At 41.3% G+C, this 14,241-nt stretch overlaps 1 protein-coding gene across 18 annotated transcripts in view; it reads left to right on the top strand.

Moving 5' to 3' along the window:
* PHF21A (PHD finger protein 21A) overlaps positions 1-14,241 on the top strand; it is a 196,928-nt gene that overhangs the window by 176,471 nt on the left and 6,216 nt on the right. For 14 of the 18 annotated variants that reach the window (XM_077863021.1, XM_077863020.1, XM_077863024.1 and 11 more), the window contains 7 exons: positions 2,081-2,132; positions 2,896-2,975; positions 3,451-3,511; positions 6,264-6,427; positions 12,236-12,391; positions 13,607-13,682; positions 14,073-14,176. In XM_077863021.1, coding sequence (XP_077719147.1) covers positions 2,081-2,132; positions 2,896-2,975; positions 3,451-3,511; positions 6,264-6,427; positions 12,236-12,391; positions 13,607-13,682; positions 14,073-14,176 — 693 coding nt within the window. Of the gene's footprint in view, positions 1-2,080; positions 2,133-2,895; positions 2,976-3,450; positions 3,512-6,166; positions 6,190-6,263; positions 6,428-12,235; positions 12,392-13,606; positions 13,683-14,072; positions 14,177-14,241 lie in introns of all 18 variants that reach the window. The other 4 variants (XM_077863034.1, XM_077863031.1, XM_077863033.1 and 1 more) reach the window with 1 other exon arrangement.

Raw genomic sequence — 14,241 nt, 5'->3', positions numbered from 1 at the left:
ATTAAAAGAAGGTGCATCTGAATGTCAGTCCACACACTGCTTTATAAACAGAAAAGATTTAGTAGACAGCCTTCTAATCTTGATTAAGTTGTGGAGAATAGGGGATCCCTGGGTGGCTCAGTGGTTTAGCGCCTGCCTTTGGCCCAGGGCACGATCCTGGAGTCCTGGGATCGAGTCCCGCGTCAGGCTCCTGGCATGGAGCCTGTTTCTCCCTCTGCCTGTGTCTCTGCCTCTCTCTCTCTCTCTCTCTCTGTCTATCATGAATAAATAAATAAAATTTTAAAAAAAAAGTTGTAGAGAATAGTGAAAGTAGGAATATAATTAATTGGCAGTCACAAAATATATGCCATTTCAATGTGCAGTATGGCAGCAAGTCTAAGAGTAAGAGTGCCTTTTCTTACTAAAGTACCCTGGCTGTCAGGAGGATGGGCTCCTACCTAAGTTTTTGAAATAAGAAATAAAATAAAAACATTTATTCAGAACTTTGAGGATACCAGAAAAGGACACTTCTGTGTTCTCAAGTGGCTTGTTCAGGGACTGTTTCTTTCCAAAACACTCAGTATCTTAAATAGTGTGACCCTATCACTTCAGGCCAAAATATCATAGTATTGGGGACACCTGGGTGGCTCAGCAGTTGAGCATCTGCCTTTGGCTCAGGGCATGATCCCCGAGTCCTGGGATCAAGTCCCACATCGGGCTTCCTGCATGGAGCCTGCTTCTCCCTCTGCCTGTGTCTCTGCCTCCCTCTCTCTCTTTGTCTCTCATGAGAAATAAATAAATCTTTAAAAAAAATATATCATAGTAAAGAAAAAAAAAAAATATATATATATCATAGTATTGAATGTTGAGGGTAAGCTGTCAAGATTTTTTTTTTTTCTGTCAGGATTTTTAAAGACCAGACAGTGATATAAACAATTCTGCAAGAATACATCTGCTAATAATTGATGATGTTCCTTATTATCAGAGAAATTGATGATCCATTATTTGGCATATTTAGCAACCACATGCAAATGAGAACATACTTTCCAGACCACGTGCAACCACAGAGCAAAACAGGAATCAGTTTGTTGCTGTCTCCAACTTTAAGCATCTAATGTTCCAACTTTGGGGTTCAGTATTCTAATCAGTTTAACTTATGATGGAGCCCTGAGAGTGGTCTCCAAAGAGAGATTGCTCCATAATTTTTAGGTCCATGTTTGATTTAAAAATCATAGAATTAAACAGAACTATCTGCTGTTATTCTTTTTTTTTTTTTTTTGGTATCATTATTTAATCTATTACAAATTTGTCAAATTCTTCTTGAATGCCATTCACATTTCTACATTTTGTCCATGGTACCATGAGACTGTCCAGTGTCTTACTGAAATTACTGAAATTAAGATACTTTATTTCTAGTCCCTACCACAGTGCCAGACATAGTCTGGCACACTGCAGGTACTCAGGTGAGACTTATATTAAAAGATATATCATAGCATTTCAGGACCACTAAGTGTATTCTGAAACATTTTACGCATTCTCTGCTTCCATGTTCTTGCCTCTAAAAAGGGGTGCCTGGGTGGCTCAGTTGGTTAAGGCATCTATTTTCAGCTCAGGTCATGATCCCAGGGTCCTGCTGTTATTCTTAAAACTCACTTAGTTCTGAGTTAGCATTGTCCAGTCATTGGTAGTAAAAATGTAAGAAATCATGACCCGTTATGACAAATGAAAAACTTAGAATTTGAAGCTTGTTGTATGGGAGGCTCTTTGCAACCCTCTGCATGTTTTTTGAGTGTGAAATTCTTTTTCCTGTAAGAGGATTTTTCTGGGGAAAAAAAAAAAAAAAAAAACCTAGGCCACTCAAAGATGCTGATTTCTTTCATTGAGAAAGTAGAAGATACAGGCCCCAATCCTTCTCTTTTAATCACTGTAAGTCCAGAAAGCCTCCAGAGTGGCTCTGAAAGATGTCTCTTCTTTGGTCAGCTGAAGCTGACCTTCAAGCAACCAGCCTGTTGGATTTGCTTTGCCAGGGAGTCTAACTAGGATCATCCCATTGGCTTTGTGAGAACACAAACTGAAGTACATTCTTGTTTCTCTGGCACAGAAACTTGCCTTCATGGTGTCTCTAGGATTGGTAACACATGACCATCTAGAAGGTAAGAGAAGATATTCATGGTGCTACCTTGCTTCTGGCCCAGAGTTTTGTTCTTGAAAATGGTGTTGAACTTATTGCTAGACTGTAAAACACTGGAATGCCCATAGAACACCAGAATGCCAGCTAGTATGGACTTTGTTTCCTTTGGACTCAAACTTGTCTTTCCTCTGTTTAACATTCATCTCCTCCCCTTCCTGTTGTCATCCACACTGCTGTCCAGGGGAGACTCCCCAGTTGCCTGGACTAAACTGATTTCCATTCACTTTAGAGGAACTCTTTTTATTTTTCCCCTGACAGCACAAAGTATCAAATGCCCCTCTAACAAGTCTGTGTCTGTATTTCTCAATCACTCTGGGTTATCAGAATCTTAAGAACAGTTATAAAGCTATACCTGTCCTAGTTATTTAACTCCAGAATTGTGAACTATGGTTACTCAGTCTAGGTCTGTGGATAAAGTTCATCCACACCTATATTCTAGTAACCTGAAAAGAGAGGGGGACAGCTCTTTTATACGTATTGTCAGCTCTTGGTCACAGAGAGCTACCCTGTGAAAAAAGCATCGTCTTGCTTTCTGAGAGGTGAGAATAGATGGGCCGTCATATTTGCTCCCAGCGGTGTGCTTGCCTCTGCTGAGGCTGCAGGGGAAAAAAGAGATATGCCCCCATTTCCACCTTGTCATGGGAAAAGCAAAAGATAAACAATGAAGTTCCATTTTTGTGGTTCTCTGTTCCTTCCTTCTAATTCAAACCTTTTACTTTCCCAAGAAATCCAAAGCAAGAGGCAAGAGCGCAAAAGAAGAACAACAGCAAATCCAGTATACAGTGGAGCAGTCTTCGAGCCAGAGGTATTCCTGGTCAGAACTTGGCCCTTCCCTCACTATTCTAGGTTTATTTATGATTTTCATCTCTTTCCATTTGAAAACCTATGGAAGAACAGTACCTTAATTATATTTGGCCACCTTTGCGAAATGATGGTTTTTTTTTTGTCTGGCTAATCATACTGTTTCATTTTTATTATTCACTGCTTTCCCCTTAGTTTTTTCCCTAAGTTTGAGCAAATACAAACCTACCTTAAAAATTTAAGTCCTCTTGGCTTCAACAGAGCTGTCATCTGAAGCAGAGGCAGACCTCTCTGGAATATCATATTCTCTCAGAGCCAAGTATATATAATAAATCCCATTAGCACTGAGACCTTGAGGTGACTGGCACTCACTCATTGGCATGTTGACAGGCATGCTGTGCTTGGTCTATAGCTTGTGCCAATATTCGTAGTAACCGTGCTATTCAACTAGTTAACCTTTCCTTCTTCAATCCTCAAAGCGCAAGAAGAGTGCAGTCACATACCTGAACAGTACCATGCATCCTGGGACCCGGAAGAGAGGTGAGTACTTTTTTGTAGCTCTCCCTTGCTGTTGCTTCTGCTTTCTATGTCGTGTTTCTCCCCCCTCCTTTCTCCCATTGTCCTAGAGCCTAACTCCTAAATCCCTTGAAAATAGTTTTGTTGTTGCTGTTTTGTGAAAATAGAGGGAGAAGAGAGTGAGATTTCTTATTAGAGTCCTGTATACTGAATCACAAGCTGCTTTGCCTCAGATTCTGGCAAAGCTGACTCAAGAAAATGGCTTACTACAGCAGTTCTGCCCCAGGCCCACCAGGCTGTCCGTGAATAGCACAGTGAACAGAACATTGTGTGAAAGGAAGCATTTTAGCATCATTGAGCAGAACAGAGCACTGCTGTTGCCAAGGTGTTCTTAAGTAGTGTCTGAGTCGTCCTGCTGCCAGAGAAACCAGAGCGCGACTCAAGTTTCTGTGAGCTGCAGACTTTCCAGGAATGAGAGAGGTAGCCACACTGAGAACTTAGAATCTATGGAGTTGAAGGTATCTCCAGCTAGGGAAGAGAAGAAGGTCATTGTCAAAACAGGCTCCCTGAAATAGAAGTTCTGAAGAGCACCATCACCATATTTTGGGCCTCCCCAGGTGGGTGGTGCACCTTACTTGTGGGCGGGTCAGAGGCAGCAGCCCTCCATGCAGGACTGAGTAGGTCTTAATAGCTCTGAATTTGAGCTCATGAACAAGGTTCTGAAATTGTTCTTTGATGTCAGTAATACATCCCAGGGTCCCTTTCTCCACATGATAATGTGTCCCTGAATTATAGTTCCAGGCTAGAAAGGTTGCAGAGTGAGTGGAGTAGCATAATAATTTTTGCATAAGCACACACTGTCTCAGAGCTATTGGAAGCCTAGGAGGTCATCCTGACCCTTTTCTTTTGTCTACTTTAGGCAGGGCTGCACCCGTACCATTACTACCTCCTCACCTGAAAGAGATAGCATAACCACCCTCAGTGATCCATCTAATGTTTCATTAGCCCTGTCCTTTAAGTAGTCAAAAATATTTCCTTGGGAAACCCTGAGTCATTGCTTCCTATTGATTCCTGGGCCACAGTAACCAGTGTCATGGGTTATTTTTTGTTTTATTTTTGGTAATTTTTAGTAACCTCTGACCCAGTTCTCAGAAAGGAGTCCCCAGTCATAAGCCACAGTTAATTTGTCTGCTGGTGGGGAGTATTTGCTAAGAGGACAGGGGTTGAATGAGCCAGAAAGACCTTGGCATCAGTGCCAAGGTCAGAGGATGAAAGCCTATATCTACAATGCCTAGGATGTACCTTCTGCGGGTAAACAAAGAGCATTCATCTTTCACATCCCCTTTTGGCAGCACTAAATTCCCCAGAAAAGACAAACCTGTATGATCTGTCTTTGTACCGCAGACATTGCCAGTTTAACACAGGTAATATTTGTGTAATGTCTGACAGAATCATGACTCTGTGCATAATCCTGATATAAATTATAACTGTTGGCAAAGTTGTGATCTCTGTACCATTTACCAGTGCTTGTAGGCAGTTGTGTGCCTCTCTGGCTTTTATTTTTTCCCTTTGGTATGCTGGATATATACTTTTGATCACTGAAAGCTTAGAAGCTTTAATCCTGGCTCTTCTAACAAGGACCCTGGCTTGGATGTATCATAAGGCAGGAGTGGTTGACCAATCTTGCCATGCCCATCAGGGTCCATTTATAGATTCTCTGTACCATGAGGCTTGATTCCCAGGGCTCTTGCTCCAATCAGCCCTTCAGCAGTGTTGCTGATGGCAGGGCCTTTTTGGAGATTTTGTAGCAGACCCTAGTCCTTAGACATGTAGTTCACTAGAGTGTGACAGAAGTGGGGAGACAGTTCTTTTTTTTTTTTTTTTTTAAAGATTTTATTTATTCATGAGAGACACGGAGAGAAAGAGGCAGAGACACAGACAGAGGGAGAAGCAGGCTCCATGCAGGGAGCCCGATGCGGGACTTGATCCCGGGACTCTGGGATCACGCCCTGGGCCGAAGGCAGACACTCAACCCCTGAGCCACCCAGATATCCTGGGGAGACAGTTCTTGAACAGCGGGGAGGGTCTCTGACTCTAGACATACTGAAAATCATTGTTAAGCTCAGAACATCTTTTTAGCTCTTAGGTTCCAGTTAGTCCCAGAACATATTTCTCACCAGCTCTATCGGCAAGGGATAAGAATAGTTAACTTGAATTTTGCCTTCTCAGTTTGCCTTTCTCCATGCTCACAAGCAGTGAAACGACCAATATATAGATAGAGAAAAGGAAAAACAGAAATCCTAAATAAATCCATTTGTGGGAACTGGGAATTATTGATTGTAAGGATGATGGTTACAGAGAAACCTTAGAGAACAACATGTAGAAGTGGAAAAATAAACTCTTATTCCTAGCTGTGGCCCCCCCTTGAGCTTTGACATCTTAATTTCATGCTAGAAGTCTCAAATTGTAATAATCCAGGAGCATCACCAGAATCCACCCAAGGCAAGGCCCTTTAACATGACGTAGCCCTCCTGTCATTCTCCAAGGCTGTCTTATCCTCCTTTCTTTTGAGACTCGTGTAGTTGTTTCTAATGACATTTAAATCTTTGCTTTTCTTCCTCTCTTTGGGACTGTTGTATTAACCTTCTGTCTGCTACCTCACTTCCTTTTCCATGCTAGCCAATGAGGAACACTGGCCAAAGGTATGTAAGATCATTTTTCCCCCTTTCTTTCCCTCCCCCTTTTTTCCTTTTTGTTCCCTTCTCTTGGTATATAGGTCGTCCTCCAAAATACAATGCAGTGCTGGGGTTTGGAGCCCTTACCCCAACATCCCCCCCATCCAGTCATCCTGACTCCCCCGAAAATGAAAAGACAGAGACCACATTCACTTTCCCTGCACCTGTTCAGCCTGTGTCCCTGCCCAGCCCCACCTCCACAGACGTAAGTAACTTGGGAAAAGCGCGCTCTCTTTTCTGAGAGCTTACATTGGGGAAACCGTTATCATGTGTTGTCTCCTTGCCAGCTGCATCTCCTTGACTCACCCTGGAACAGCAGTAACCCCTACAAGACACAGTATACCATGTAAGGCAGCTTTCTACCGGGACCCCAGGTCCTGCCATGTCCTTGAGAATCATGTACCACATCAGGAGGCTCAGTCAGAGTGTTTAAAATCTGGATTTGATCTGCTGTGAATGAGTTAATTCTCAGGAACAGGGAGGGACAGGAAGTCACCTCCTGTAATTGAAAGGTGCTCAGGTTTCTGTCCTTGTTTTGGGGTTAGGAAAAAGGAACAAGGCACACATTCCCCTGGCAGTCCTTGTTTCCTGCTTCAGGTAGAATTCAGGAAGTGGAAAACGTTTCTTTCAAGCAACTTTATTTAGCAGAATTGATTAAACAGGTTCCTAAAAAAGTGTCATATATTTAGTAACCCTGCATGTAGAAACTGCAGGATTACAAACTAGTACCCTGAGATTATGGGTTTTTATTTTTTGTTTTTTACTTTACTTATTTTTATATTTTTCATTTTAATTCTAGTAGAGTTAGGATGCAGTGCTATGTGAGTTTCAGGTGTACACTACAGTAACGCAGCAGTCGTATATGTGATTCCGTGCTTGTCACCCGTTTCACCCAGCCCACCTCCCCTCTGGTCACAATCAGTGTGTTCTCTCTAGTGCCCTAAGATTTTTAAATGAGCAAATACTTACTGAGCACTACTCTGCTGAACAAGTGCTATTCTTAAGGCTGGGGATAGAACAGGGAACAAAAGCAACTCCTTGCCCTCAAGGAGCTCCTATTACATGGCCAGAGGCAGGTGATAAGCAAATGAACATGTAAAAGGTAGTAATAAGTTCTGTAAAGAAAATTGGGACAGAATAAGGGGGATACGAAGCCTTTTATTTTGTGAAGAGAGGGAAGAGAGAGCATCTGTGGTAGAAAGTGGAATGTGTGAGAATGTGTCGGGGAAGAGCATTCCATGCAGAGGGCAGAGCAGTGCAGAAGCCCTGAGATGGGCATATACATGGTGTGGAGGAAAAGCAAGAAGGCCAGGACAGTGGGGGCATAGGGAGTGGTGAGATGGTGGGAAAGGACACCCCAGAGCGGGGCCCAAGGTGCAGCGCCTTGGGCTTTTACTTGGAAGGAGATAGGGGACCACTGGAGGGCTCTGAGGAGAGGAGTGACATAATTTTTCAACTTTTTATTTAGATAATTTTCAAACAGAGAAGTTGCAAGAAAATACAAAGAACAAATATATATACCTTTCACCTAGATTCACTGATTGTTACCATTTTGCCACATGTGCTCCCCCCTACACACATGCGTGCACACACGCACACACACACATAAACATATTTTGCTGAACTAGTTAAAAAGTTGCAGACATCATTAATCTTCACCCAAAACCTTTCAGTATATATTTTCTAAGAACAGATACTCTGATATAGACACAATGTAGTTATCAAATTGAGGACATGTAATATTGAGTAAATATTATTATATAGCGTTATTCCATATTCAGGTTTCTCCAGTTGTCTCAATAATTGCCTTAGTAGCACTTTGTTTTTTCTGCTCCAGAATCCAGATTAAGATCACTCTTGATATTCGTTGTCATGGTACTGTCTCTTTTGCCTTCTTACTCTGAAACAGTTTCTCAGCCTTTCTTTGTCTTTCATGGCATGGACATTTCTTAAAACATAAGCCAGTTGCTGCGTAGAGTGCCCCTCCATTTGGATAATCTGATTGTTTCCTCAGGAGGAGATTCAGGGTATGCATTTTTGTAGGAACACTAAACACGTGATGGCGAGTCCTTTTCTGTGCATCACATGTCGTCCGCTGGTCTGTCCTGTTGTTGGTGATGTTAGCTTTCATCTCTTAAGAGAGCACATCAAATCTCTCCACTTGTAAAGGTGCCTCAAAGCAGAGAGCTTTGAGTCTGTATAAATATCCAGTTCCCCCACAAACTGTTACCCAGTGGTTTTAGAATCCTTTGATGGTTCTTCCCTGTGTTTACTATTTTTAAGGTGTTTCCAAAATCAACTTGGATTTTAAAAGGATCGGAAACCTGGATAAGAGACTGTGGAGAGGATAGGATGGGAGCAGGAAGACCAGTTAGGAGGGAAGAGCTGAGGACAGCTTGGCCTGATAGGGTGGTAGACATAGAGATGGAGGAAAGTGACCGAGTCTGCATATATTTTTAAGAGCCAACAGGATTAGATATGGAGTATGAGAAAAAGAGATGATAGTCAAGGATGAATCCAGAGTTTTCAGCCTAAGCAGTTACCAGGATAAAATTCATTTACTCAAGATGGCAAGAAGGATAGGTTTGAGGAGGGAAACCAAGAGTTTGATTTTGTACATGTCCCTTTTTTTGTGTCAATTACAGAGCTTGTCTTTAGGATCATCTTTAGGTAAAATATCTCTTGAACTGGAAGGTTCTTAGTGCTTTATAATAGTCTACCCTTTTCCAAAGAACAAAAGAATACCATATGCACACACTAAGTTAAAATTCTAGAAGTAGCAAAGGAAGTGTTCTCTTTGGAGGACAGGTCACAGTGAAGTTCTGTTCTCTGGCAGCCTTTCCTTCCATGGACATAACTGGTGACTACAGCAAGACTCAGACTTGCTCTTGGAATTCAGCATTTCATCCAGCCTTTCTGACTTCCGGCATTAGTAATTGATAAAGGTTTTCAACCTGTCCTGAGTACTGAGTACCAGGAGTCCTTGTCAGAAACCTTGTTTGCTGGTACCAGAGATGGTCCCAACTTTTCTGCGTGTGAGTCTCTTTCTCCTAAAGATTGTTTTTGGTTTTTGTGCTTTTGGGCTGATAGGGGTCTATGGGTTTCTTTGAGGGACTGAACCCAAAGGATCTACGCAAAGTAAAAAATCCTGCCAGATTTCATCTTAAAATGTAAACACTGCTCTTCTCAGAAATCCAAAGGTAAAAGAAGGCTCTTCTAAAACCACTAAATATGTTAGAACTTAAGTTTTTAACCTAGTGGAATAGATTTTTTTTTTTTTAAGATAATTGACTTCTACTTTTACAGTATCCTAACAGTGGCAGTGATTAAAATCAGCACACAGGACTCTCTGTGTTTGCTGCTGGGTAGGACAAGCCCCAACAACATTAATTAAACAATCACAGCTGAAAGGCAAGCATTTCCTGGGGATCAGTAACCGTCTAGAAGGACTTGGTAATACAAAACCCAGCCAGACACTAATCCTCAGGATATACCTTGTTGCCACTATCATTTTATGAGAAGGGAAGATATGTTGACATACTTATAAAATTCTTTTAGCAAATGATGAAATTGCAGTTGATATAGCCAGGATGTTTGCAAAAAACACATGTGGTCAGCTCCTAGCGAAGAATCATGGGTCACCATCTTTCAATTTAACATTTGGCTTATGGTAGCAATTCAGTCACCAAAGCCTGAGCCTTTTGACCCGGAGCAGCACCTCCAAGGGATTTTCTCTGCTCTCTTTAAGCTAATCAGAGAATCCATTCTGGGTAGATAAAATCTATACCTTGGCATTTTATTATTCATTTCTATGGGCAGTTCTCCAAATTTGGTCCTTGAGACTCTTTTTGGGGGTCTATAAAATCAAAACTATCTTCATGATAATACTAGAATATTATTTGCCATTTTTTAAAAAGATATTTATTCATTCATGAGAGAGAGAGACAGGCAGAGACAGGCAGGGGGAGAAGCAGGCTCTATGCAGGGAACCCGATGTGAGACTCAATCCCAGGACTCCAGGATCATGCCCTGAGCCGAAGGCAAACACTCAACTGCTGAGCCACACAGGCATCCCTTCTTTACCATTTTCATTCTCTTTTTCTGAAGAGTAACCAGTGGAGTTTTCCAGATATTACATGACATAAAATGATGTCATAACTCTGATGACACATGGAATATGCACGTGTGCTGGGATTTTACAGGTTTTCAGTACACTGTTTTTGTAACTTCCTATGATTCTGTAATTATTTCAAAATTGAAAACTTCTAAAATTTCTAATACAGTAAATATCAATAAACGTAATTTACATAAACGAAAACTCTTTGAGGTCCTTGGTAATATGGGGTCCTGACACCGAGCAGACTGGGAACTGTTGCTCTCGAACGTGGAAATAGGATAGGAAGTCATCTTTCCTTTAGAAACTTGAAAGAACTGTCCGCCCCCCACTTCTTGATCTGCTCCTACTCAGGAGCAAAGGAAAGTGAGCAGAACTCATCTCCAGTAATTTATCTAGGATTCATGTGAACCAGTCTCTGAAACCTTTAAATTTTTATAAACTTATTAAAGATGCAGACTCACACAGGACTCAGGTTTAAGAAAGATTGTTTCTCTAGGGAAGAGTGCCCTTCAGCCTGATTTTAAGAATGAAAGGGAAAGTTATAGTTAATCAAGGGATGAAACCTTAACCTCTTTAGGTGCCTCGAAGCTGAACTTTGAGGCGGCACACTTATGCAGTATTTTTGCTCATATACTGAGTATCTTCTTTATTGTCCAGAGATAACATTTTCTTACTAAATGTAAGAAATTATCTGATTATCTTAACAACATTTTGCAGCAGTTTTCTAGGCTCTAGATACCCTAGTGAATTATAGACTTTCCTTTTCTTTAGAGAGAAATTACAGGTCTGGGAAGATACATTCCTTCCACAGTGGCGGCTGAAAAGAATTGAACATTGCTGTCTATGTCATTGCTTCCTGTGCAGAGTTTCTGTATTAGGCCTTCTGGCAAAATAGCCTGGAAATCTAAAACAACACACTGGAAGTGAAGAGGGGGCCTAAGTGGCAGTGCTGCCTTGCTGGCTAACCTCTGGTGTGTCTTCGGTCTTCTTTCCCATGTGTCTTTATCAATCCTATTTCTGGAAAAAGCCAGGGATTGACCTGCTGAAAAATACCTTTTTTTTTTTTTTTTCTCTTCAGCGTTCTCCTCTCCATATTAAGTAGATCTGCTTTTTTTTTTTTTTTTTTTTCTGCTGTTGCCTTCTGTTCAGAGGGCTCCCGCAGACTTACCTGAGTACCAGAACTTTCAGTGATGGGGGCGGGAACAGAGTACACTGGGGTTGTTCATCTCTTTCCATCTGGTGGTATATTTTATGGGGAGGAATAAAGCCTCCCAGCATAGAATGGTCCATTGAACAGCAAATGCCAAATAGTGGTTTTAAGAGAACCTTGTCAGCTGTTGCTTTGGCTTTTTAAATTCTTCATGTTAGAAAGCTGATGGGAGTTTCATTTGTTCCTGACTTAATCTTTTTCCCAATTGAATGTGCACTCTATTTTTTTCTCCCTGAGAAAAAATTTAGTAAAATTCCATATTTTGTCTGTCTTCTTTTCCCAATCCTAAACTCTGCTAAAAAATAGTGGGTAATGAGAATTGTTTGTATCATATTGTGGAACACTTTGATGAATGGAATTCAGTATCTTCAAACTTTATGATTTGTGGGTTGGACTCTACCAAAACATAAGTGCTGAGCTATCACCTGTAAAGTTAATTTGGGCCTAGGTAATTACATGGCTTTTCTTTAAACTCTAAAGATACTGTCCCTGCCCAGGGAACCTCAGCTGTATGGAGCAAGTGGGGGCTGTGCCATTGGCAATTCCTACTTTCCTTGAATACTTCTGTAACATGTTGGAGGGGGCACAGCTGATTGTCCTGAAACATACATATCCAGAATGTGCATGTTAACATTCACATTTTACCTTTTTTGTCCTTTCTCTTACCTTTCCTCTCAATTTCCTAGGGTGATATCCATGAGGATTTTTGCAGCGTTTGCAGGAAAAGTGGCCAGTTGCTTATGTGTGACACATGTTCCCGTGTGTATCATCTGGACTGCTTAGACCCTCCTCTGAAAACGATTCCCAAGGGCATGTGGATCTGTCCCAGATGTCAGGACCAGGTACTAAGGAGCGGGTCAGACAGTGATGGGCTGAGGAAGAAAAAGTGTGGTCAGGAGGACCTCCTTTCCCCTTAGACTTGGGGGAATGGTGGAGTCTCTTCCCTCTCCTATCTGTTCATGGCACTGCACTCACCCACATAGCGTCCATCCTCTTGAGCTTCTCTGTCCTTTTACTGAGATGGGGAGTCTGTGTAGGTGGGAAGGCTCTAACTGCTTCCCTTTATTTAAAATGACTTATCTTCTCATGACCTTGCCCTTTCAAAGCCATAAGACTTTCTGCCTCTTTCTCTAAGAATGGTCCAAACCCAGTATGTGGTTTTGAGACTCTTCTTTTAGAAATAAAACTCTTAAAGGAAAGTGCGCAATTGATTGTTTAATTCAAATAACAACAGTATCACCTTTAACCTGTGTTGTCACTGGGATCAGAGAACTAACTGTAAAGTAGCTGTCTTACTATTTCATGGACTTGAAAGGCAAACATTAACTGTCCTAGCCTCTTCCCTTCTTATTGTGCAGTTTCTGGTCTCTTTTTCTCAACTATCTATGTACCTTTATGTTTTCATGATAAGCTGTTTCAGTCTTTTTTGGAAATAGGCAAAGTATAAATAATAGGTCCAATAGTTCAGCAAGCTTTGGGATGCTGCTCAGTTTTTGGAGTCCTGTTTGAGAGAATCCTGGTTTTTATCCTACTATCTTCGTAAAGTAGTGGAGACCATTCTCTCTGTATTCTCTCCTGATGCTGCTCTGTAACTCTGGTAATTTTCTACACAAGGTCTAAATTATACTTTGATATTTGGAACTGATACTTAATTTCTTTGGTTAGGCTATCTTTGAGGGATGTAAAAAACTAAAATTGAGATAGGCAGGTCAGGGATGAAACTGCCAGCAGCTGCTGCCATCGTGCAGGCATGTAGCTTGTATGCCAGTGGGTCTGGCTGTCAGAGTAGTTGGGCATCATATGTGGCATGTATGAGAAGCCAGGAATGCCCCGGCAAGTCCTAGCCTCTTTCTAAGCTGGGGCTTAAGTGGCTTGACTTTCCTTGTCACCGAACTTCATTCTGTTAAAGAGTTTCTGGAACTTCATAGTCTAGAAAAGTGTAGACCAGGGTTTAAATCTTCCTGGATTTTGTCTGCCAATAGCTATAGACACGTTGCTTGTCACTACACAGGGGAGGTGTGTTTATACCAAGGTAAAACTTCTAAACCTCGTTTCAGATGCTGAAAAAGGAAGAAGCAATTCCATGGCCTGGAACTTTAGCAATTGTTCATTCCTATATCGCCTACAAAGCAGGTAAATAATCATCCACACCCCCTTTTGTGTGATCCTACCCTTGCTTAAAAAGAAAAGTGCTATATGGCAGCACTTGTTTTGTTTTCAAAAGGAAATTTAAAGTTAAAAATGAAAAGCTTTTATTGAACAAGATGAAAAGTTTGTGTAGAATTTTCTTGGAGAGGAAAAATGAGAAGTGGTATCTTAGAGTCAGGCCCACACCACTGACAGCTTTCTTAGCATAGGTATCTATACATGTAATAAGGGAAGGTCTGGGTGGACACATTCTCCACCCACACTGGAGGTCAGAGGAACTTTGGGCAAAATATCTTCTTTGGCCAGCATTCTGAACACAGTGGCGTTTTCAAACAATTCATTGATAAAAACAGTTCCTTTTTTTTTTTTTCCCAGCAAAAGAAGAAGAGAAACAGAAATTACTTAAATGGAGTTCAGATTTAAAACAAGAACGAGAACAACTAGAGCAGAAGGTGAAACAGCTCAGCAATTCTATAAGTGTAAGTAAATCCTATGCCTTCAGTGATAGATATGGATAGGGACACTCTCACATGTAGAATAGTAC

Source organism: Canis aureus, chromosome 21 (assembly GCF_053574225.1).
Source record: "Canis aureus isolate CA01 chromosome 21, VMU_Caureus_v.1.0, whole genome shotgun sequence".
NCBI lineage: Eukaryota > Metazoa > Chordata > Mammalia > Carnivora > Canidae > Canis > Canis aureus.
This window is presented reverse-complemented; position numbering and strand designations above follow the sequence as displayed.